General features: G+C 40.3%; 1 protein-coding gene across 6 annotated transcripts in view; it reads right to left on the reverse strand.

Annotated features, from left to right (window-relative positions):
• Positions 1 to 26,753, reverse strand: part of CCDC85A (coiled-coil domain containing 85A) — a 205,348-nt gene that overhangs the window by 174,503 nt on the left and 4,092 nt on the right. For all 6 annotated transcript variants that reach the window (XM_032176774.2, XM_032176773.2, XM_032176772.2 and 3 more), the window contains exon 2: positions 21,370 to 22,333. In XM_032176774.2, the coding sequence (XP_032032665.1) occupies positions 21,370 to 22,333 (964 nt within the window). The remainder of the gene's footprint in view (positions 1 to 21,369; positions 22,334 to 26,753) is intronic.

A 26,753-nucleotide genomic window follows, 5' to 3' on the forward strand; every position in this document is an offset into this window, starting at 1 on the left:
ATGGAAAATCCTAATAATTCAAAGTAGACATTTTCTATGCAGCACTTACTGTGCACAGGTATCAAACTAAATGCTTTACATACATTGACTATTGACTCTCTTCATACTCACTTAATATCCCTATGAGGTAGGAATTATTACCATCCTCTTCTTACAAAGAGAGAACTAAGGCCCAAAGAGGTTATATAACTTGTCCAATGTCATACAGTAGCAAGTGGATAAGCTAGGATTCAAACCTTGTCTGGCCCCAGATCTCATACTCTTAACATATTATATATACTAATGTCAACTTTTTCCTTAGAAGGCTGTACTTATCCGTGTAGTCTTGTCTCAGTAAAGTGTTCAAGGTCACCACCTACTATCAGCCAAACCTGGTCCCCAATGTCTCCTCGGCAGCCTCACCGAACATGTCTGCTGCCATATCTTGGCCCTCTACTCATCTGTCATATCCTGCTGCTGACTGTATATCTTCCTTCCCCAAATTACAATTCACTATACAGGGTTATCCTATCAAAACTGTGCCATCTATAATCATGTCATATTTATGAGAGGGGGGTATTTTTGGTTGTTCTATTTTCAGTTATTAGACTTTGCTCCTTCTATGCCTGAGTTGAGGCAAGGGAGAAAAGAAAATCACTTAAACAGCAAATTTTTATACTTGAAATAAATATTCTTTAATATCCAGTCATTAAAAGTACATTAGTCTCTGTTCGAGGGGTTCCTAGAGTGCACAATAATAAAAATTTCAAGAGGCAGTTCAATCTCTGTTTGGCCTAGATCCTAGAGCCTGGGGATTCAAGCAAAACTCATTTATCTCCCCTTTTCCCCTAACCTCCTAGAAAAATGCAGAACAACCTCTTAGAACAACTCTTTTTGTCTGAAACATAGGTAATTTTATCTTTGACTTGGTAAAGAACCTGCTCCAAGTTACACACAAATCTGAACTCTTCATAAAACAAGATTGTGGATCACAATCGCTGCAGTACCACCTTGCCACCCAAGCCATTCTGAACCTGTATTTATAAGGTGTGAGATAATACAAATTAATTTGAGGTATTGACCTAACACCCTAATAGCAGGCAAAAGGGGTCCAAGGACTAAGTGAGCTTGAAACTGTGAAGTTCTGGACACACTGAAAGCTTGTTTAAGTGCGTATTTCTTCTTTTATAAATAATAGTGACCAAGGTGATCCATTTGAAAGCTGTCAGAGCTGACATAAAAGTATGGAGGCCTAACCAAGACTAGAATCAGTTGAGAGCTCTTCACTTCTCGTTTCTTTGATTATGGGATATTATATCTCCTTTACACATAGTTAATAATAATTACCTGGCATATGAGGTTTATTCACTTCTAAGTTGCTGAGATTTCAATGCAAAAATAGGGAGCTAAGAGATAAATGAGATGGCTATCTAATTGTCAAACAAATATAAATTAGGCAGACTATTATTTCCTCTTTGGACGGAGTAAGGGACCTAACATTTATCAACAGCCACTATTAACTGCTACCTACACTTTATAGATAAGGTGAGGTTTTGAGAAGTGACATAAGTTGTCCCCAATAACATGAAACTTAGGAAGAAACTGGAAACAAGGTCTGTACAGGGTGTGTGTGGCTCCAAAGCTCATGTCTCTCTCACTATACCAGGTGACTTCTGATAGGATTTTTGGGAAAATTCTGCCTGCACACTGAGGGCACTAAGAAATGTGTCACCAGTGTGGGTACACACAAAGGAAGGTTTTTCTTGACATATACCAATGAGGAGTGTATTTAAGACTTTCTACTTTTGAAATACACACAATCAAGATACATAAATTTTAGATAAAGCTCTTTCATAGTTTTCCTCCCAAATATATATTTATGTTTTCTCTTTCGGTGTGGAAAGCACGGGAAGTGATGCATTCTCCCTGTCAACTATGAAGCCAAAGGGTCCTCTCTCCCATTATGAATACTCTGAACACTGCCATTCGACAACAGTAATTTTGGAATGGGTTCATGGGCTTCAATCAGTTGGCCATTCCATAAACATTTACCAAGAGCCCTACTTATGCCAAGCCAAGCACTGGGATATGTAGACAAAATATGGCTTCTACTCTCAAAAAATCTGAATTAGAATTGGGAAGATACACAGTAAACAAACTATTATACTGGGATAAATGCTATGGAATGCCACAAAAACTCAAAGATGAGGCCTTTACCACACAATGAAAATGACAGAATACCAGCAGAGGCTTCCAGTGCAGAACTTGGCCAAGCATAGCTGGCAAGTCCTCAGAAGCAAGCAGCCAGTTATAACCAGACCAACTTGGGGTGTGAATGTGTTAGAGGATATGGAAGCAATTTGGATATAAGGTCTATGAGCTTAGCTGAGTCCAGATATTATAGGCCCTCCTGTGTCACGTACAAAAAGACATTGAGTTTTATGCAGAGGCACAGAGATGGGACTGCTGCCTTGTTACCAGAGAATAAGCACGAACTGGGAGGTTTTAGGAAGGTTGCTCTAAAACAGAGAACCGTTTGGAATATGGGAGATACTAGAGATGAGGAGAACATCAAGGTAGGTGCCCTAATACTGGAAGTCCCAAGTGAAAAATTATGTGGGTCTAGGCTGATTGTGTGCATCTGAGTAACAGGGGATAGGGGACACATAGAAGGAGTATTTTGGAGAATAAGTTGCCCAAATTTGTTGACATTCTAGGATGATGGATAAGGAAGAGTCTGGGATAACATGCAGTATTCCAACCAGGGAAATTGTGATGCCTTCTCTCAAAGAACAGAGTTTGGTAAAAAGGAAAAGGAATATCTTTAGCTTCAGTTGTTTTTCCTTAATTAAAAAAAACTCTGATTGCTTTATTTCTAACATTCCTAGTAGTGTAGCACCACTAAATAAGACTCCATTAGTTACAATGATAGTGATAACACCCACAGGATGTTTTAAAAATAATAGTCAAGCAAATGGCTTTGCCCATACTCCCCAGAATAAAGAAATGCAGGAGGAAATGCACATAACCAAGAATAAGAAATAAGTATATGAATAGAAGAATATATTTCTGCAAGTGCAAATACAAGACAGGACCAAAATGAGCATGACTCATACTTCAGTGGATTTACCTTCTTCAGCCAAAAATCATATTCAGTTTCCTACAGGAAGTTTGCACTGTAAGTCCATGCTGCCTCCCACTCTTTTCCCCAAAGGGAACATTCAGATTTATCCTCCTTATGAACACTGACAAAAACAAACCCTAACTAGAATTTAGAGTTTATCTAAATTTGGAAGAACCAAGGAAGAACAGTGATCTCTAACTCAAATGCTCTTGACAATGGTCAGATAACATAAGTTGGTAAAGCAGCCTGGATGCAATGTAATAGGGAGTAGTGAAGACTACAGCAAATGAAAACATGCTTGTCCCTTACATCAGTGGTTTTAAAACATAGTTGCAACTCCTTGTCACTTAGCTCATCAAGAAGAGGTGTCTGTGACCACTCTGCTTGCATCTTGATGGGCTTATGACTACTTCAATCAATACAGTACAAGACAGTAGCACAGTATGACTTCTGAGACTAGGTCACAAAATGCCAGGTGGCTTTTGCCTTATTCTGCTATGGCACTTGACCTTGGATCACTGAGCCACACTGTAGGAGCCCTGACTATCCTGAGGCACCATGTTGCAAAAGATACATGAAAAGAACACATGGAAATTCTGGAACCTGCACCGAAATTCGGGGGATGCTCAAGGAACTCCAAGCCATCCCAGCCCAGGCATATGATACATGAGTAAAGTTACCTCCAGATGGTCCCAGCCTTCAGAATGTAAGTCTCCTCAGCAGAAGCCCCAGACATTGTGGAGTAGAAACAAACCATCCCTACTAAGCCTTGTCCAAATTCCTGAGCCACCGAATCTATGAACATAATGAAAGGCTGATGTTTCACAACACTAAGTGTTGAGATGGTTTGTCACATAGCAATAGAAAACCAGAACACCTCCACTAAAGAGGCAGCCACTGTACTCTTTCCACTGACTGTAGCCATGTGGCAATGCACGGCCAGTGTTAGGTGATCTTCCAGTTTACCAACAGGAAACAGACACTTAGATTTGTATATGAATTTTCCAATTGTCAAAACACCACTTGGGACAAATAAAACATGACTGTGACGGTATTTGGCCCTTAGACCACAGTTGCAACTCCTCATGTAGTACGTAGATTACATGGAGGCAGATATGTGTCTTCACAGACAGCTACTTCCAACGAGATACAGTCAGTGGTTCAGACCACCTTGCCATTACTACTCCGCACCACACAGGCTTTTGTTGTTGTTTTTCTTTAGATAATGTTAGGCAAGAATCATCTCTAGTGAAGAGTGAGATACTTCCAAAAACATTCCAGGATGTGCTCTAGTTCTGTATCTCTAATGGGTTTGAAGGTCCATTTGCTAACACCTTAAAGTCATGATGATGGCAACAGACATCAAGGGCCAGTAAGTTTGGAAGTCATAAATAAAAGCTCAAGTGGCATGCCTGGAACCTGGAACCTATAAAGCAGGAATTTCACTGTTGAATAAAAAGTGAACCTCATACATAACAATAACTCAACAAAATATAAATATATAAATAAATGAATGAGGAAATAACCATCTCAACAAATGATTGATCTTACCTTCCCTTACACTGTACTTTGGCATCTCCACAAAGTCAAAATCGCAACCTAACTTAGGTCCCCTTCAGTATTAAACAAATGTAAATTTTTAACTCTGTAAAACAGAAGCTACAAATTCTCAGAAGTTCCTACTACCAATGCAGACCTATCCGTACAACTAGCTCTTTATAGACCACTATAGATTAAAACCTTTGCCCCAAAGTATTAAACAACCAACAAAAAAGGCCATTCTCTGTGAACAATTCAGTTGAAGGTTTTGCATACAAGACAACATTTAGTGCTAAAAGAAAAATGGAAAAAAAAAAGAAGGAACAGACTTCTATTTGCATGTCTGCAATTTTCCCCAAATATCATCCAGGCCTAAATTAATCTTCTTGTAAGTGACTAGGGTTCTATTTGTTCGTCTGTTTGTTTTAATTTCCTTTATAAGGAGCACAGAAAAGAAGTCACATGAGACTTGGGAAGAGTGTTTACTTTCAAATAGGTTGCGTTCAACAAATTAGCATTCTATTTACTTTCCATGAAATCACTGTACCACAGCCATCTGTACTAGTGAGCTATGATATAAATTATCATATCAAGATTGAATATTTAAAAAGACTTGGACATGTACTCAGGCAGCAAATTCAAATCTACCACCAGGCCTTCACAGCAGAGTGGCTCACAATGGCCAGATTTGACACCATGACCAAAAGATTCCTTCCTTCCCTTTTGGGCTGCTCGAGTTAAACCAGACCCTGGGCCAGTATGCACGAAGACATCCTTGAGAAAGATGAAGATTGCCTGCTTCCCCTTAGCTGGATTATAAATGAAGAGTTTTTGAGGTCTGCTATGGGGTACCAAGGAAATTTTGTTTTATATGGTATTTATAAATGAATGCTAAAGACCATGATATGATAAGAATTTACAAGCAGATGAGATGAAACATCCTGAGACAAATCCCAGGCTGCCAGCTCTTCTAATAATGTTCCTTTTGCTGTGCCTGCCCTTTATCACATGTGTTGGGTGAGCCTAGAGGAGGAAAAGGAAGGGAAAACTTGAAAAAACAATTATTCTGAAGCCTATAAAATCACTGTGAAAGCTTCTCTCTCTGAACCAAGCTGGGTTTAAGACATTCCTCGACCCTACTGCAGGCAAGTGGTTCACCATGTGCCCAATAAATGATCCCAAGATCCTGCTCACCAAACCAGGCACTTCTTGATTTACATCAACACAGGATTCCAGGAGATGAGACTACAGGGAATAAAATATGTGTTGTAACCTATACCACTACTTCAAAATACTCTGCTGCAGTGGAACTATATCTTCAGTGAGTTACCAAAGTCAATGTCGGTTGATGTGTATATCTGGATGTGTGTGCAATGGGGTGATAGTGGGAGATTGTGCTAAAACAAAACTTCATTGTATGGATACAATTAGAAATTTAGTTTAGTTTCTTCTGGGCTAATGAAATTTGGTATCTTGAATACTGTAAAAACCAGTCCTTAAGAAACAATATAACATATTCTTATAAGAACTCAGAATTGAAAGCAGACATGTGACTAAGAAACCTAAACTTGAACTCACCGTTTTTGAATGGCAATCTACTGATGTCACAATAAAAGTCACGGCCGGGCGCGGTGGCTCACGCTTGTAATCCCAGCACTTTGGGAGGCCGAGGCGGGCGGATCACAAGGTCAGGAGATCGAGACCACGGCGAAACCCCGTCTCTACTAAAAATACAAAAAAATTAGCCGGGCGTGGTGGCGGGCGCCTGTAGTCCCAGCTACTCGGAGAGGCTGAGGCAGGAGAATGGCGTGAACCCAGGAGGCGGAGCTTGCAGGGAGCCGAGATTGCGCCACTGCACTCCAGCCTGGGTGACAGAGCGAGACTCCGTCTCAAAAAAAAAAAAAAAAGTCACCTTTATCTAATTAAGCCAATAAAACATGAATTATGTCCAAAGAATTCCAGAGTGAGTAATGGAGAAAAAGGCTGAGTTGGTGGATTCAAATATAAATATGTTTCTTAGTAAAAGTTTATTGTTTCTTATAGTGATCATTCAAGATTATCAGCACCTCAGCAGCTATAGGTAGAAAACAGCAAAAGCTTGGTTTCCTTTAAAGAATTTATATTTTGTTTCCTTTACAGCCCCATGAGGCATGAGCAAATAAAGAACAGATGGTGGACATGAAGGAGGAGAAACTGAAGGTGAAAGTTTTCAAAGATACACCAATTTATGTAACTGTCTCTGAGAAACAAAAGCCCTATGCCTGAAAATTAACTTGACTGTATGTTTTTCACAACACACCTATCATTGCAGCTGAAATCAGGTGACAAGGAGAATCAAAAAATAATGTTATGTGGGACCATCCATTTACTGGACTAGAAATATGTCCGATGTGTCCAAAATGTTTGCTTCTTTTGGTGTCACTGGGTAACACTAGAGGTTTTCAAGTCAGCTTTGTTCAATTAAGAGCTTAAGCAGAAATGGGAACAAACAAACCAGTCAAATGTAGAGTTTGCTCCAGTTGAAGCTGGAGCTGTGCTAGGGATAAATGGGGTGGCAGAGCCTGCCTACTCTTCCCTATGCACTCCTAAGAGCCCCAGGGAGGCTCCACAGACCTTCCAGGGCTGAAAAAAGCACAGTTTGAAAACAATCTGAGATTTAGATAGAACACAACAAGCTAAAATGAGGTCAAAATACTAAAGTGGAAAAACATCAAAGTAAATGAAATGTAAAAGCTAAATTAATTTTACTACACTAGACTAGCCAAAGGGTCCACAAGGTTGCAAGATTATTTGTCTACCTTTATTGTTTTAACAGAATTAGTTTATTGATTTTCACTTAGCAGAATATTTAGAATATTTCTGCCTCCCAGGCAACTAGGTCCTATTTCCCCAAAAAACAGTACATCTTCATTATTGACTCAGAAGATATTAGTCAGAAGATAGATTTTCTTAACTGATGACTCTTCATTGTAAAAACTCTCCAGTAATTCAGCATAAACTTTACTAGAAAAATAAAATAAGTGAAAAGGGATTAAATCATGGTACAAATCTGGGTATACAAAGCCCTCAAGCACTGATCATTGTAAAACCTCTTTGTTCAGGAACCCTTAATGCTATGGTTTGAATGTGTTCCCCAAAGTTTACATATTAGAAACGTAATCCTCAGTGCAGCAGTGTTGGGAGATGGGGCCTAATAGAGATGATTAGGTCATGAGGGCTCTGCCTTCATGAATGGATTAATATTGTTATCATGGGAGTGGGTTATCAAGATAGTGGGCCTGTTATAAAAGCAAGTTTGGCCCCCTCTTGCTTGCTTTCTCTCTTGTGCCCTCTTGCCCTCTTGCCTCCCACCATGGGATGATGCGGCACAAAGGCCCTGGATAGATGTCGTGCTCATGGACTTACCAGCCTCCAGAATCATGAGCCAAATAAATGTGTGTTCATTATTAATTACCCAGTCTATGGTATTCTGTAATAGCAACACAAAATGAACTAAGACATTGAAAAGAAATTTTAAAAACAAACTATTCAACTTGGAGTTCAATTTAAAATCCCAACAAGATTTTTTTAATGCTAAGGAACTAGCCTTCCTTGTCCACTTAATCACAAAGTTTAAAGAATGACAAACATTTTATATTCCTATCTGCATGAGAAACTAATGTTGCTATTAGAAAACATTCTTGGATTGTATTTCATTCCCTAGGTAATCTGGCCTTGACTCACTTTCCAAAATTATCTGCCACCACCTAACAAATACCTAAGCACAGACCTACTCATCTCCTCACTGTTCCTTTAACAGAATTTTCTCATTTCCACCTCTACACTTTCTCTCCCAGACTTCCTCACCCCTCCTGCCAGCCTATCTAAATTCAAGCATTCCTTAACAATCAACCTCACAACCAACCTTTGAGAAGCCATCCCTGACAATGGCAGCCAATGAAACATCTCCCAGGCTCACAGCACCAATTGCTAATTCTGTCCATTTTCTTGCTTAACCACACATCTTTATTGTTACTTACCTCCTTCCATGGACATGTCAGACCATGAACACCTCACATAATACCTACTACCACGCTGTACCCACATGGAATACACAATAAGTATTTGTTGAATAAATGAGTATGTGTTTATTCTCAATCTCTCATCACATGGAACAGTGCAGAGATTTATACAAAGCAAATGAAATACGAACATAATTTGGTTTCCTACTTCTACTCACATCCGTGAGTCTTATCAGCTCATGCTTCCCCTTATTGCCATTTATGTTTCTTTTACTATGTTGTTTATCTCAGGACACACTCTGACTAGTCTTTAATTTGTTGTAATAAATCTCTATTATCCCTGACATTATTTAGCATGCATGGCTGTCTAATTAGTCAAGGCAATGATTTATAATGAAATTGCCATAGATTTTGCCCTTCCCTTCAGTTAATGCTACCTTCCCCATTTCACTGAAGAGCCTTACTCCAAACTAGTTCAAATGTCAGCTGTAAAGTAATAGAAGTAAAGTGCCAAAGAAAGGAGAAAATGTCTGGTCTTTTCCAGGAAAAAAATCATCAAAACCCATTTAAATGGGACATAACTAAAACATACAAAGAGCCTGGTGCCACTGTTTCATCATTAGATTACCCTCTTCCAAACTTTAGTTGATAAGCCACACTCTCCCATCTAGTACAAAGACAGTAAAGAGGCCTGAGAAAATCAGATCTACAATGGAGTAGAAAGTGAAATCCTTCTCTCTTTTCCAGTGCACCATCCTACTACGCAACGTGGAGCACTATGTAAGAGACTAGACATAGAATGCACATGTTATACACATGGCCAGTCCATTTGTTGTCTGCCATCTGAGACCCGACCAAGCAAAAGAAAGCTATTATCCACAGATTTTGGAAGTATACAAATTACAAATCCCAAGTCACTTCTACTATAGCCTCTTTAGCTCCCTGTTTGCCGAGAGGTGTTCAGACTCATCACTGTGGTGCTTCAAAGAGGATTCAGTTTATTCAGATATTGCTAGATGAATTGCTGCAATCCTGACAGGTTTCTGACCAGGCACAGGAGTGCAGAGAGAATGTAGAACAATGGTTCTTTATAGGTCATGCCATGCATGGTGAACTTTCCACCTACACACAGAATTCCTGTCAGAACAAACATATCCTCATTGCTCCATGTCAGAAGTCCAGGCCCAGATGCACAACCCCTGGAGGAAGTCAGGTGAGTAGCAGGTAGGGAGAAAAGCCGCCAGTCCAAGCCAATTAGACATACAGGTAGATTAATCTCCTTTCTTCCTTTCCTTGGAAGAGGAAGGGCAAGAAGCTGGAAGCAGCATGGACTGTGGTTTCTGGCTTCCTCACCCAAAACCTGCCTAAATAAAACTGAGTTAACACTGTGGCTTCTATGTTTATCAACATACAAACCTGTTTGAAATCAGACTTTCTATGATGGATGAGATTTAAGAAATAAGGTCTTAAAACTTATTCAGCACTATAAATGAACTTTGTTGCATTGTTGAATCTGAACACTTCATTATATGTTGTTATTATTCCAAAACAATGAATAGACATGTAAGAATACAATGTTATCAGTATTTCTTTGGAGAAAAAGATTGCCCTTTAGTAAATGTATGTAATTTTTCACTGTAAGTGTTTAAAGGATCTTCTTCTATGAAATTATGATGTTAACAGATGATTATTTTACCATCTACACCTAATGAAGTAAAAAGTTGGCAATTCCAGGTTTATTCTCAGGTTTTATTTACCTGTGAAATCTAAATTCTGGTACTACTGACTCAGAAAAATTCCTGTTCTAAGCCCCTTGCTTGATGGATAAATTATTTTGCCCACAGAGGTTGATGGTGTACTAAAGGCTGCACAGCAAGAAAGTGGCAAAGCCAGTTACGAATCTAAAACTCCAGCTGGGTAGGCATGCCATTATCAAGCCCTTTAGGAAGTTGGTGCATCACACTATTCTTTTTAAACTCCATGGGAATTTAAGTCACTTATTTTAAAGTGTTTTAAACACATTTTAAATAAATGTCATTTTTATTCATAATTAAAATAGAATTTATCTAAAGGAGGCTTATAAAATTGTTTTTCATTGCTGTAAAGCTTGTAAATAAAGCTTAGATGCCATATGTCAATTTAAGGTAACCACATATTACCTTAATATATGGGTGAAAGTCCGCAGGGATACTCGAAATGTAAAAATAACTACATATGCTTTGCGAATAGAAATAATTGAACCAGCTTAGCTCCCTTTTTCAAATCAATGTCTTTCGTATACCTGGCTGTGCAGACTCTGGCAAAAATGGTTCCACTAAAGATAGATTTACGTGCTAGGCCAATAAGCCCCAAAGTGGGCAATTTTGAGACTGCAATGGGAAAAAAGCCAAAGAAATTAAAGATGAAAACCACATGGCACACAGTTTTAGAATAAGGGACTGAAGACTCGAACTTGATCTCCATTTAAGTGGTAAAGAGATACAGAAAAAAAACACACACACACAATTTTCAAGGCTGTTCTTCCATAGATTTTGAAAAGCTTGATTCCAAACTGTTTCTCATGAAAGTCACTATACTGGGGGAGCTATTCATGGCAAACCACCTGGATAACGTTTATTCCTAGACCTCAAATTGATCATAATTATAAATGTACTCTCTTCGTAAGTGTCCTCATATGTAAAATAAGCAGCTAAATTCAGCCACTTTCTCCCATGACTCCATAACCAGAGCAATTCTGGTCAGCTTTTGTAACAGTGAAGAGGACTCCCTGCCAATCAACATAAGACAATTAACAACACGCACAGCCAAACAGATTCCTTTAAATTCTTCACAGCATCCCCCTCAAAAACTGATGTCTCACAATTGCCTTTGTCTGTTATTTTCACTCTCTCTTTCTTACTATAAGTTGACTCTTACCTCACTTTCCTGTTAAATCACATCTAATCCATCATCCGCAGATATGACTAATGGCTTGCCTTTCAGGGTCTTATTATTCTGTTTGGGTGGATGGGTGAATTGGCACTTGCTGTCTAGGGAAACAGAAGAGATGCTGAATTAATGAGCTTGGTTAATTTGAATTCTCAAGAGTGGTTCAACAGACCAGGCTGCTATGAACAAAAATCTGCAACTCAGGTATTCTGATCTTTTAAATGCCTTCAAAAGAGGAATATAAGTGTACTTTACTTCTGCCTATAGTAGCATAAATCAGAATAACTGGCTTAATTAGTTTTGTTTGCAGTAAGCTGGGTTATTAAAAAAACGCAACTCCTTGAGAGCATTTGGTGTTGCCATCTGGCCCATCCCTTTGCTCCTGGTCTCTTTCCCTTCTGTTTCTTGCATTCCAGAAACCAACACTTCCCCAGACACAGCACTTTGGCTGTGAATGCAAGTGGCTATGTAAGGACCAGACTAAGGTCAGACCATCTTCTCAAGAATGTTTATCTGGAAGGAATATGGCCCTGGGGTAAGGAGAGTCTGTGTGGGAGGAAAAAGGATACTAAGGTGGTTGAACTCCCAGGTTAGGAATAGGAACACTCCTTCTATTAAAAATGCATTTTGGGAGTTGTCCGTCCAGCTGTGAACTGTGTGTCCCATCTGGCTGAATCAGAGGTTTCCAGGCAATAGCTCTGAGTTCACCTAATAGATCACCAGGTCTTCTCTGATACTTTTCTAAGCCAGAGGCTAGTGATACTCATCTTATCTTACACTCTCATCACTGCATGTGTCTAATTTTCTGGGATTTCCAATAAGAATTGAGAAAAACTGGTTCCTTATTCCATTTAGGGTCTCTATCATTAACATTACCTCTACCTCAAGTGGCCTCTATGTCTAGAAGAATAAATGTCTTCTTTAGACACTGACCCCGTGCCCTGGGAGTCAGCTTGATTCTTTCTAGTCCTCTACTAACTGACATCTGGCCTTGGACAATTCACTAACCTTCTTTGGAAGTCAATCATTTCATTCAGAACATGGGCGGGTTGAGTACGTCACAGCTCTAACATAGAGTATACTTTATGGCTTTAAGTTCTATGATTCTATGATGTTCTAAACTAAATACAGCTATATTGCCCTCATTTCTAGCTATTCTTTAGCATTAATATATACATCTATTCTCATTTAACTGAATAACTATATGCATCAACACGTGCATATATAAATATGCATGTACATATTCACTACCAACTGGGTTTCTTTCCTACTGGTAAGAAAACACACACCATACCCCCAAAAGCAATTCATGCCTTTTAACATTATTTAAGAACTAGCAATTATGGACACTTAGGAAGTTACAGCTATATGCAGCCTAGATCAGGGGTTTCCCTAAAAGCCAAAAAGTCCCTCAATAATTAGGAGAAAGATGAGAAGACTTTTCACTTTTCTTTATAATCAAGACCAGAAGGCAAAATTCTGAGTTTAATGCAACAATGACTATATCTGACTAGATCTCACTAGAAAAGCCAACTCACCAGGGAGTATCAGAGACCACTTTCAAATGCCTAGTCTTCCAAAGTTAATCTAAACGTTCTATTCCTCAACCATAACAGCAGGCAAAACTGGTGCTATAAATATTTTGTTTGCCAGGTTTTAAAATTTTTAAAGGATTTACTTTCCTTCATATGGCTGAAAATGAAGGTGAAGGAGGTATAAAAAAAGCCATTCAATATCTTTAAATGTAATGCATTTAACATTCTTAAATATACATACAAGAACACTAAATGCTGTGTGTATGTGCGTGCGTGTGTGTGTGTGTGTGTGTGTGTGTGTGGAGAGAGAGATGAAATAATTGAAATATAGTTTTTGAGCAATTACCAAATCCAAATCCACTCTTTTTCCCTTAGATATCTCCCGTCTCACGGAAAAGCCTACAGAAGGCCTAAATAACTAAGATTCTGATAAACTTTTAAATAAAAAAATAAAACTACTAGATATAATTCCTGAAGTTTCATTTATCCGGTAATTGAATATTTGCCTAATTTTGATCAGGAGCCAGAACGAAGTCCCAAGACTTCTTGTATTCTTCCATAATGATTTGAGACAAAAATTCCATAATACACATAAATATTATTATGTAAAAACGGTAAATGAACAGCCATCTGTGAATAACCCAGTTATTGCCTTTTATCTCTGGAACACCAAACCAGTATTGCCTTTATAAGGATGACAATGTAACCTGCTACTCCTCTGCCATTTTCCCTTTTTGAAAACACCTCTTCTGCCTCTCTGCTGCTAAAGTATCCTCTATCTAAGAAAGAGCAGAGGTTCTTTCTATTGGAAACACTTGAATGGCACTCTAAAGAGAAAGCAATTTGTGTCAGGAGCAGCAGTAACTTGAACCTCACTCTTTTGCAGATTAGAGACTTATAAATTAGAGCTGAGATTTTATGTCTGTATCCTCAAGTGTCCCGTGGTCTACTCTTGATATTGAATCTCAAATTTCCCAGCTCTTTTGAAAATCAGCCCATTTCAGAACATGGAACGATTCTTAATAGGTCCCAAAATCAAATTCAAAATAAATATATTTTCCAAATATGCTCAATGCTCACCATAAATATTATGTATTAAAGTACTATCAAGGGCAACTTGGTTATACCAAAGTATCCAAGAAGCAAATATTTCAGTTGATAATATTAAAGAAACATAGTGCCTCACTTATCTGTAGTCAAGACTCAGCAAACAAGCAAAAATGGGCCGGGCGCGGTGGCTCACGCCAGTAATCCCAGCACTTTGGGAGGCAGAGGCAGGCAGATCACCAGGTCAGGAGATGGAGATAATCCTGGCTAACATGGTGAAACTCCGTCTCTACTAAAATTACAAAAATTAGCTGGGCGTGGTGGTATGCGCCTGTAATCCCAGATACTCAGGAGGCTGAGGCAGGAGAATCGTTTGAACCAGGGAGTCGGAGGTTGCAGTGAGCCGAGATTGTGCCACCGCACTCCAGCCTCGCAACAGAGCGAGACTCCATCTCAAATTAAAAAAAAAAAAAAAAAAAAAGCAAGCAAAAATGAACCTTGAAAATCTAAAATACTTATGGCACATGGACTATACACTGAAGCTCATGCAGTTTACTCTTAGAAGGACATCTCATGGTTATTTATTTTAAACACATTTCTAAGCAGGGAAGTTATCTGCATTCCCAAGCTATGACCAGCCACTGGAAACAGCAGAATAGAATTTAGAAACAATGAGAAAATGAGTTAAAGTCAGGCCTGCTGAGGTCAGCAAGGAGTGCAGCTGACATCATGGCAGTACTAGAAGTGACTGGAAATCTATTTTTAGGAGACTTAAAAAAAAAAAGAATACTCATATAGGGCCATTTAATGAAGGAATCCACAGTTCTATCTCTAACCATCAAAAGTAAGTCGTAGAGCCTAAGGTGATAAATTTCAGCCTGGAAAACTTACTCCAATCACAGATACACTGGCCCAAAGTTGCGACACAAGTAAAACATTATAATTATTTATTTTCTTAAAGCTTTGGCAAACTTTGACTTTACACTCTTATTTCTGAGTGTAAAGTGGAGATCGACTAACATCCCTACATCCATGCCTCCAGAATAATCTATCATTACTGTGACTTAACTGTATAGCCCTACACATTTTGTATTTGTATTGCATTCATTTATTCATGTACTTATGCATTTGTATTCACGTGTCTGATTCATTTGACACTTGTGAAAGGCTGTGACCTGATGAAATGGAATAACTCACCATAGCTTTTCACTTCCCCAACCTTTGTTCTAACCAATTTCAGGTAAAATGAAATGATAAACACATCACTAATTCAATGGTCACATTTTTTTCTATTATATCTTCTGAAAACTTGCAACAAGCCAGAAGATATAAACATTTCATTGGTTTCAACTGAGTCTAAAGGACAGGATCATAATCAGTTGAAAGAGATTCTTGGTTTACTTTATGGCAGCAACTAGCTTATGTGACAGGATGCCAGACGCATTTGAACATTAGTTTGACCAAATAGAAATCAACTGAATGTTTGGCACTGTGCAGATGCAATATTAAAGTTACTGAAATGTATATAAACATATGTATACACATATATATACAAAGTTGATAGGCAATCTCCATAGGAAAAAGATGAAAATGACCCTCCAGATTTAAATTACGTTTATAGCATTGTGCTATCATTGTCAGTGGAGTTGAAAACCTTACATTGTACTAGAAAATACCTTTCTAAGCCATCTAGGTTTTCCAATAGTTTTCCTCTGATATATATTGCAATTTTCTTAAACTACATTTTCAATATTAAGCTTTCTATGTCATTAAGTCAAAACGTATCCTTATGATAAATGTAATATGTTTTGCATATACAAGTATGGTACAATAAATCAATTTTATCAAAAACTTAAGTTGATGTCTTATCAAAGTGTGCATAAGGTTACCAAATTACAGTATTGAAGTTTGAAGAAGAAAAACCATTATTTATTTCTTTAACCATCTGTCAGTTCACACAATAGAAAATACACACAGAGGGCCTGAATTAAAATCAGTTCTGGTGTTCCATAATTGTAACTGTTAAAATTTTTCTCCCAGGAGACGTTCAATTTCTATTGTCCAAATTCATTCACAAGTGATGTGCTGACTTTTTTAAGCAAAATAAAAGATTTATGAGAGTAATTATTCATGTTACAGCACACACTACTTAATTCACAGACAATCCTGCTTCAGATAAATACTGCTGGGGTCTTCCACACACAGGTTATCTGACCCCTCGTAGACAAGTCCACTTTGTGTTATTAACATTTTTCGTTTACTCATTAATAACCTCCACAGAGAATAAGGAGCAGTCTTAAAACTCAGGGTGAAACCTATGAAGTGGGAGATTTGAAATGCAATATTCTCTTGTGGGAAATACCCATTAGCATTGCAGGCAGGGCAGGCATCACCGACAACCGCCGTAAATAGGTTAGAAACTCATGTGCTTCTTTTTCCATCTGGATGTAAAGGCTTTAAAAAGTAAAGCAGTCATGAGCCTAATCATATGCCAGAGTTTCCCTCAAATTAGCCTAACAATTCCACCCAACAAAAACACACATTTTCAACCCATATCCCAAAATAATATGTTATTAGACAACTTTAGTCTAGAATGGAGTGAAGTTTTACGGTAACAGCTGGGATCAGTCCTTCTCAGTCCTGGAGTTAAGCAAAGGAAAAGGAGAAGTTTTCTTCTTCCCAGGAAGCCTGAGTGTTTGAAACCTTCACTCACACCAACCCACCTGAAGCAAAATCACTCACTGAGGGCAATGGTTTCCAACTGGTCCACTCATCAGAATCACCTGAGAGCTCTTTTTGCAACGTGCCCAAGTCCAGGGCCAGAACAATTCAATTTGCATCTCAGAGTGCAGTGTAGGGCTCAGCCACCAGTATTTTTTCAAAGCTATCATAGTGATTTTAATCTGCAGCTAGATTGAAAACCACTGCTCTAAAGCAATGGTTTTGAACCAGGGGCAATTTTGCCTACCACCCCCCCCACCCCCGCAACCCTGGAACGTCTGGCAGTGTCTAGAGACATTTTTTATTATCACAACTAGGGGGATGCTCAGAGATAAAGCCCAGGGATGCTGCTGAACCTCCTGAAATGCATAAGGCAGCATCTCACAACAAAGAATTATCTGGTCCAAAATAGTAATAGTGTTGCTGTAAAGAAACCCTGAACTAGAAGAGTTCATTGGGAGAAACAGCCTGCTCTTTCCATCTCTAGAGATACCCTCACAAAACAAGAAAAGAATGAATAGGAAGCTTTCAGGAGGAAGACTTACAACCCTGACACTCCATTCAGCAAGACCAAAGTAGTTCTAAATGGACCTTGTTTAATGCAGGTGAATGATTTCCTCATGCTTGCTCTCATTGGCTGGAGTGATGTTTAAGGAGAGCGCAATGTTACTGCTCACTGAAACTTGCTCTAACAAGGCAAAGGGAATCAGACCCACCAGGATAATTAAACAAATTCCTTTTTTTTTTTTTTAGAAGACGGAGAAGAAGAAAGAAGATAATGAAGAGTACCATTTCTTCATCTATTTATTCCTTGTCATTTGCCGGTCACCAGAAATATGTGCTTCTAGAATTAATATCAAACTATTTTTACTCTTTTTTCTTCTGCATTCGTTATGTCCAGTGGGCGAACTACTTGTAAGGATCTGTGATCATCAGAATCTTCTTTGTCTTGACGGCCAATAACAAACACAGCTATGGCTAGAAGAGCCTAAATCATCCAAGACATCCATGACCTGAGCTAAATAGTTACCTGTTTAAAAGCAAAGCCCTGCCAGCTAGTATCTGGAAGCAAAACTTCATTTTGTTGTGGAAGGAAACACTTTCACCTAAGAAAATTCCATTCAACCTTGGATGTCAATGGAATCAAGTAAGTGAAACCCCCATTCTCAATAGTTGAGGCTGTCAGTTTATGAACATTTATAAATGGCAATGGTTATTCAATTACTTAATTTACAAATATGAAATAAGCAAGCAATTTGAATGAATGGACAAATGCCTGAATGCCCAGATGTGGTTAAGTGTTGAATCTACTTCCTATCTGAAAATGGAACTCTACACAAACTAGAAAGAAATCATTGAACAGTAACTTCTAAAGAATTAAATGCATTTTTGAGAATTTTGTTTAGTTTGGCGATTTGTTTAAATATTTCTTTTGCTTTTGCTTTTGTTGTTTTCTAAACACCTACTAATTAAGAAATTATTATAGAGACTTAAGATGTTTTTAAGAGAGAAAAAATAGCTAAAATTTATCTTTGCATTCCCAAAAGAAACTCTTGAATGAGTTCAATTATTTCATCCACTGAGTTTGTAATTATAAGCACAAGAAGATTTATAAATGCTCAAGGCATAGTCAACGAAAACAGTCATCTTTTTCACTGATATCCTCTCACTGTGCATATGTGTGTGTTTTGGGAGGAAATGCCTATCTTCACAGGTAGGACAATATCCTGCCAATGTATATTTCATTTCTGTTTCAGTCTGCCATAATGCACACACACATCCCATTTGTTTTCACATGCTTTTTGTTCACGTAAAAACATGCAAGTGCTCATCCAAAACACTCATATTTCACACCAACCCCAAGCAGAATGACTCTGGAAATGAGTCAGCAAATCTGCAATTTTGAATTAACCTTGATACTGCTTCCTATCTATTTACACACAAATGATTCAAACAAATTGTGTGAGGATTTAAAAATATGAAAAAGCATGTCTTACCATCCATATCAAAAATTAATTTGTAATGGCAGGATAAATACAAGTTACCAATGCCCATGTTTATAGGCTGATGATCCATAAACATGTTATTGTGCCACTTCGTTTTCCAATTAATTACTGAAATTAAAATACAATGCAAATGCACTGCAAATATACTCTGAGGATATCAACTGTCAGCATAAGACTGGTCACGTAAGAATGAGAAAACTTGAAGTAGACATAAGATTTGAACTTCACTATCATTCTATTACATCAGTTTTAACTGAATTAAATTGTTAAATTTTAAGAAACATTTACCTGCCCACTAAGTTTATCTGTATCCAGGCAATAAGCTATGATGTAACGCCATCTTTACTAGGAGATACACCTTACCTACAATGCAAGACATTGTTTAAAAGCTGCATCTAAAAACTTTTCTTAGAAGTCAAATCATATGGTGATTAAACTAGAGTTCTTTATATAAAGAAGCCCTTTTGTAAAGAGAAATTGTTTTTTAAGTGATCCACTTGTCCCTAATATTTTCTTTTTAGTTTCAGAGACAAAGTTTCCTTTTAATGGTGCACATATTTACTTCTCAAGCTCATTAAAAAGTAATCAAGAAATGGAAAAATCATTAACTTTACCTTCCCATTATTCCACTATCCCCCCTCCAAAGACAAGCTTCATGTCCAATGACCAATCTCATGATAGTAACACAACCAAACTTTCTTTTTAAATGACTTGCATCTCTTGTACAGAATTGGGCAGCCAAGACTGCCTACAGCAATGGGGCGGGGGTGGGGGCAGCATCTCCACAGCTCTTGGAAAGAGTGAGTGAAGGTTCAACATTGGAAAGGCACCAGCCAGGACGCCTCAACACAACAGGTGAATTGGCTTCTCTGGGCCTCCACCTCCCAACGACAGAGAAAGTAGTAGCCTCCCATCTTTCCCAACCTTTTTATTTCCACTTCTGCTTAAAAGAACATTGCACGCATTTGAAGTCAAGTTTCAGGAGTCGATTTTCAGCACTATGAGAAAAGGACTAGGATAAAATGGAATCCAACAGGTAAATCCCCAAATACGATATTGAAATTTACCCCTTCTTGTCACTGCTAAAACTGCCAGCCTCCTCCACTACTGCTTGGAGCTGGCTGCAGACTCCAGAGCACCTTTTTTTTTTTTTTTTTTTTTGAGACGGAGTCTCGCTCTGTCGCCCAGGCTGGAGTGCAGTGGCGCAATCTCGGCTCACTGCAAGCTCCGCCTCCCGGGTTCACGCCATTCTCCTGCCTCAGCCTCTCCGAGTAGCTGGGACTACAGGCGCCCGCCACCACGCCCGGCTAATTTTTTTGTATTTTTAGTAGAGACGGGGTTTCACCGTGGTCTCGATCTCCTGACCTCGTGATCCGCCCGCCTCGGCCTCCCAAAGTGCTGGGATTACAAGCGTGAGCCACCGCGCCCAGCCAGAGCACCTTTTAAATAAAGCAAAAACCCTTAGATATTTTCAATGACAACAAAACCCCACAGTATATAAAATCAATCGTTTTAGCTCCAACTCAACCATAGGTAACATAAAAGGATTGTGGAGTTTTTCTGTTTTTTATTCTTTAAGAAATGACTTTTTCTCTCTTAAGTTCAAAGTGGTTTCAGATCCAAGACGCAGAAAATTAAACCTCTTCGAAAAGGTTTAAAAGCTCAGGTTTAGCACGGCCTCAGCAAATGTAGTGGATGTTACGCTTTAGAAACCAAAAGAGTGTCCAAACACATCTGTACATTTTAAAAAGGTACTTTCGAACAACCAGGAAAGATGTCTCTTGCAGTGTAAGAGAGCACATTATTTGGAATATGTATAAGGGAGTTTGATGACAGTGTTGGTGGATTTTGAGTGAGTAGAAAGGGAATAAGCTGATGCGTTTTAGATGCAAAGAAATGTCACAGATTCAGGCCTCCAACACAATGGAAAAAATCCTTAAGGTGAAGGCAGGCATATTTATAGCCATTTGGGCAAACCAGCATCAAGCCTGTTTAGGAACATCATACTTCTTTTTTAATGTTATTGGTTTTTCATAGAAATATTCATTTCTTCTTGTACATAACCTATTAACTGGATTCAAAATCCTTTTGGCAACCATTCTACAAACAAGCTCTAGTAGGAAACAGCACACACCACTAAGAAAATGCTCAGGTTTAAGATGAAAGACTCTTAGAATGGTTCTATTTTTTATCACCAATACCCAAAGATTTCCCTTTGACAACTCAGGGTCCTAAGGAATTACTGTTCCTCTCCCTCCCATAAACCCTCGTCCCAAACTTCTTCACACTGACTTATAACTGTTTAGAATAAAAACAGATGGAGGAGAAGAACCCCAAGTCATGATTTTGGGTCCAACATTTGCTCCTTCCCCAAACCCACTCCCTAGCTAGCGCCTGCACTTTCCTACATGGCTGGAAGGCCCATCATCATTCATAACTCTCTACTGAGTTCCCCAGCCCAAGCAGCACCCCAGCACATACTGACCCACCGTTCATGCCACTGTAGACATTCCGGTGATGGGGTGACCCGTCCTCCTGCGCCTGCCGTCTTAGGGTGCCCTCCCTGCTGCCTCCGCCGCTGCCTCCACCTCCTCCACCGCCTCCTCCGTGTTTGTGATCAGGGCTCCCTCCATAGTGTTGTTTGAGGTGCTCCGGGCTGGTGCCCCTGGCTCTGGGGAGATGCTCTAGGCTCCCCCCGAGAGCATGTTTCTGAAGATGCTCCGGGCTCCCTCCACTGTGCCTGGCGTGTTCAGGGCTGCTCCCTGACCGGTGCTTCTGGAAGTGTTCCGGGCTCCCACTCAGCACGTGTTTGGGCAGCGTTTCGGGGCTGCTCCCCGGATGCGGGTGCCTTTGCTGTTCGGGGCTGCCCTTGCACAAGGGTTTGTGGTGCTCAGGGCTAGGTCCTTTGAGTGCTTTGGGGCGATCTGGGGTCCCACAGGCCCTGGGTTTCTGTGGATGCTCGGGGCTGGCGCTCCTGTGCTTGGAGTGCTCCGGACTGCCCTCGCTCCGGGGCTTCTGCAGGTGCTCCGGGCTGCCACTGCTCGCGTGGTGCTTGTGGTGGTCCGGGCTGTCAGTGCTGCCAGTGCTGGAGGTGCTGCTGCCGTCACCCACATCCCGCACATAGGGTGCGGTGGAGGCTGTGAGTTGGCCCAGGCTGGCCTGGCTGTCGATGGAGCAGCGGCTGCCTGCGCAGCCTGCACCCTTCTCCTCATCTAGTAGCACACAGAGCTCCTTGAGCTCCATGTTCTCCTTCACCACTTCCTCCTGCTTCACCTCCAGCTCTTTCAGCTTCTGCAGGTATAAGGCCACTTCCTTGTGCATCACCCCGGCAGTGTAGCGACCCAGTCTCTGCCACTCCCGAGACACCCTCTTGCCTTTCTGCCGGTCATCATCCAGGAAACAGCAGAGGTCCCTCAGTTCCTGGTTGTCCTCCTGGAGTTTCTGGTTGATATCCTGAAAAGAGAGAGACAACCATTCAAGGGAAGTACACATCTGAGGTGTCAGCAGGCTTAGACTTCCTGGAAAGGGAGAGCCTGTAACTGGCGAATTACCTGTGAGGTTAGGGGAGGAGGTGAGGGAGTAGGAGGAAGCTGAAGATTTGTAGCTGTCCATAAAAATTAAACTAACTTAAGTATCAGTTCTATCCCTGCACAATACTTTACTTGTATTATGCCATGTAATTTTTACCCAAACATTTAGGGTATAATAATTATTATGGCTCTTATACAGAAGAGGAAACCGGACCTCACAACGCTTCACTTGTCCAAGGTCATCAGGTCAGTAGTTAAGGAGCAACCAGTTCATTATCAAGAAATCAGTCACTAGATAAAAACAAGGCTCCCCTGCCTCACCCTCAAGAAAGAAAAATAACTGCTTGTGACCTGTGAAATGCTTAAAAGCCCCGAGACAACAGACCTTTCAACAGAGTAAACAGCAAGCACTGCTTAGATCTTCAGCCCTGACATGGAATATGCAGCCCCAATTCCCCTGGTAGGGAAAGGCACAATTGCCCTCTAGTGGCATTTCAGCCCTGCACATCCAACCCCTACTTGCCACACCCACCTGAACATCTCCCAGGCATCTCTCACTTATTTCAAGCAACCTGAGCCTTAAATTAAGAGACCTCTCTCCCCAAACTGCACCTCTCAGCAAATGCCTCCTCTTTCTGTTCCACTGTTCTTTATATGAAACTGGGGTCATCCCTGGCATCTCCTTCTCCTTCAACCTTCCATTTCAAAACCAAACAAGGCTTTGGAGCTCTACCTCCAAAATTTAGCTCATCTTGTCATTCCCATGTTTGAAATCCTTTAACCTCATGGTCCTTAGGATACAATGCAAAATCCTTTAAGTCACACAAGGCCCCAGATACATTGATTCTGCCTACTTCTCCTGCATGAATGATGATTCACTTGTTTGTTCACAAATATTCAGTAAGCATCTATTACTGTACCAGGTACCAGTCCAGGTGGTAGGGATATATCAGTGGACACAGCAAAGACCTTGACATGGTAGAGCTTTTATTGCAGTGGGAAAGACTGGCAAAAAACACGTATAGAACATAACGTCATGCAGTGAAAAGTTCTGGAAGGAAAATTGAAGCAGGTTAAAGAATATTCTTTTTCAAGAGAAGATACCGCTACAGAGAAGGGAAACATTTGAGCAGACACCTGGGTGGAATGAAGGAGCCAACATTTGAGAGAAGATGATCCCAGGCAGGGAGAGGGATCAGCATGAGAGCAGCACGAGAGCTGGGATCAGCATGAGAGCAGCACGAGAGCTGAGACCAGCATGAGAGCAAGAGCTCCAGTACAGGGAGGTGAGCATACCTAAAGAACAGAGAGCAAGTCAACGGACATGGGAAAGGGGATCTGAGAGGCATCAGAGCCTAGAATATGCAGGGCATGGTCAGCGGCGGGAAAGACTTTGGGTTGTTAGGGAGCTGAGGATAGAGGAGTGACATTACATGATTCCTTTTGTAAACAATCTCCATAGTTATGTGGAAAACAGACTGACTAGGGTAGGGGAGGAAAGAAGGGAGGGTCAGGACAAAGTGGAAGCTGCAAGATCAACAAGGAGGCTCCGGGGCTGGTCCAGGCAGAGGGAGATGATGGTGGCTTGGACGTGTGGTAGCAGTGGAGAAGGTGGGAACACCCCTCCTCATCATGCACTGAGGCTGTGTTTCAGGTCCGCAAAGGGCAAGGCCTTTCCCTCTTTCACTTGGAATGCTCTCCCCAGCCTTCTAGACAACCATCAGGTCTCATTTTATAAGTCACTTCCCCATAGACACCATTCTATAGAAGGTCCACCCCCAATCTATGGTCTACCATCATCCCTCAGACTTACTACAATTTGTAAGAAGAAATGTGTGAGTATGACCATTCATTCTAGACTACATCTTCTCTAGAGTCACAAAACAGAGACCTCATCTATTTACTTCTGTGTATCGAGAACACAGCACTCCCTGTGTAAATACCTGAAGCCAAGGAATTTTTAAGATGACTAGTGGAGTTCCCACCTATTCTCCATTTATGCATACAGTCAAGGAGCCAGCAGTTCCTTGAGGCACTGTAGTTTGGTAAGGATGAAACAGGGGCAGCTACAGGGCTGCTACCTAAGATTTCACTGCTTCAAAAAGCCTGAAAATCTCTGGTCTTGCGAACCGATCCAGAACTAGAGGTACTCAGAAAGGGGACTGAATTCACTTAGACTCAGGTTGATTTCAACACTGCCCCTAACTCAGACTAAAAAACAAATTATAAAACACCTGTCAACCACATCCTCCACTTCCTGCAGTCATGGGAGTGAATTTGTGGGTATTAGCAAGAAGCTTATGCAGCTTAGTTTCTAACTCCAGTTCTAACTCTTGGCATCACCAATAATTCTGTTTCTTTGTTTCTAATTCCTACCTCTCCTTTTTGCTTCTCGTTGCCACTTCCTGTTTTCAGGCCTGACCTTTGCCAATAGCCTCCCAGGCAGCCTCCCTGCCTTCGTTTGCACCATCCACTCCTTCCCCTCACCCACTCCAACACAAGCACTCCTCAATCAGACCTTCAAAAATACTCCCTGCTAGTCACGACATAAAGATGGCAACAACAGAAACTGGGGGCTGTTGGGGGGTAGGAAGGGAGGTAAGGGTTAAAAAACTATTGGATACTATGCTCAGTACCTGGAAGATAGGATTAATCATACCCAAAACCTCAGCATCACACAATGTATTCTCCGAATCTAAAATAAAAGTTGAAATTTAAAATAAACAAAAAGCAACAACACCTGGGTGCAATGGCTCATATCTGTAATCCCAACACTTTGGGAGGCGGAGGTGGGCAGATCACTTGAGGTCAGGAGTTCAAGACCAGTCTGGCCAACGTGGTGAAACCTGTCTCTACTAAAAACACAAAAATTAGCCAAGCATGGTGACACGTGCCTGTAATCCCAGGTACCCAGGAGCCTGAGGCAGGAGAATCGCTTGAACCTGGGAGGAGGAGGTTGCAGTGAACCAAGATCACGATACACTACAGCCTGGGCAACAGAGTGAGACCTTGTCTCAAAAAAAAAAAAAAAAAAAAGAAACACCAAAAATACTTGCCTCTCCTGTTTATCAATCCCCATCACCTTTCCTTTGCCAGGGAAAATGAATAAACCCGTCAGCCAGGCCTGAAAGGCTGTCCCCTGCCTTTCCACCTTTAGCTGTCAGCTAATTATGAGCTACGATTACATCTGTGCATTCCAACTAGAAAATATCATCTTCTACCCCATATGAACCTAAGAGGAGAGATTCCTCTGAGAAGCTTCCCCCGGCACAGAAAAGTACCCATGAATGAATGAACGAAGTAACTTTCCCACTCACTGTTTAAGGCCTGTATCACACTCTAGCTAGAACAATCACTAGACATCAATTTTTTCTCCTTTCTAATGTGGACATCTTAGCTTCTGGAGGGCAGGGTCTATTCCAAAAGTCTTTCTTTGAATATGCAACATATCTGGCATGGTGCCTTGCATAGAGCGGACACTCCATATGTGTTTATGGACTGATCAATCATATAAAGCCCCAGGCCTCTGGCCAAAACAGGCTACAGCTATAGCTACTGAGAAGAATTTCTTATTGTTTTCAGCAAGCACTAGCTATGTCAGAGTGTACAGTAGTAAGAGAATAAACTATCCCTTGATACTGATGCTTTAGAGGAAATCAGAATCTGTGGATATTTGGAGAAAACAATAATAAACAAAATTAATCTTTCTAAGCTCCAAAAATTATTCAACATTTAGTTTAATCCTGGCATTTGATAGAAAGCTCAAGTCACGTTCTCTTTCATCGAAACAAATTTTCTTATGAAAATACTTCCCTTTGACTATCCTACAGCTACTTCTGATTTCTCTAGAGCTGGAAAGTAAACAGGACTGGTGCTACCCTCGGCTTCACGGAGCTAATGCCTTTTCCAAAAGGAGTGAAACATATACTTCTCAGCACTCCAGATGGAGTAGATAGGAGTGAGTATTGGCCCACTCCCATTTCTATATCACAGTTCCTTCTTTCTATTATTAGTTTTCTTGAGAATATTATTTACTATTCAGTTCTAAGCTATTTCCTTTGCCTTCTGATGAACAGCTAAGCAGCCAGCTTGATAATAACCTTGTGATCCAGCTTCTTCAAATCTGCCTCATTAAGACTTGGGCTTTCTTTTGCAAAACACTAGGTGTCCTTTTAACATTGCCACCGGCCACCAGAAATTATCCAAGTGTCTAAGTGGACTTTTAAAAGTTTAAGTCCACTTCGTAGCACACCAACCAAAATTTCAATCTTATGCCTGAAGACTATCAAGTACTGTATCTACGGTTAAATAATTGTTGTAATTTGTTATTTTGCTTCATTGCA

The sequence above is a fragment of the Hylobates moloch genome, unplaced genomic scaffold (genome assembly GCF_009828535.3).
Source record: "Hylobates moloch isolate HMO894 unplaced genomic scaffold, HMol_V3 SCAFFOLD_15, whole genome shotgun sequence".
In the NCBI taxonomy this organism is placed as follows: domain Eukaryota; kingdom Metazoa; phylum Chordata; class Mammalia; order Primates; family Hylobatidae; genus Hylobates; species Hylobates moloch.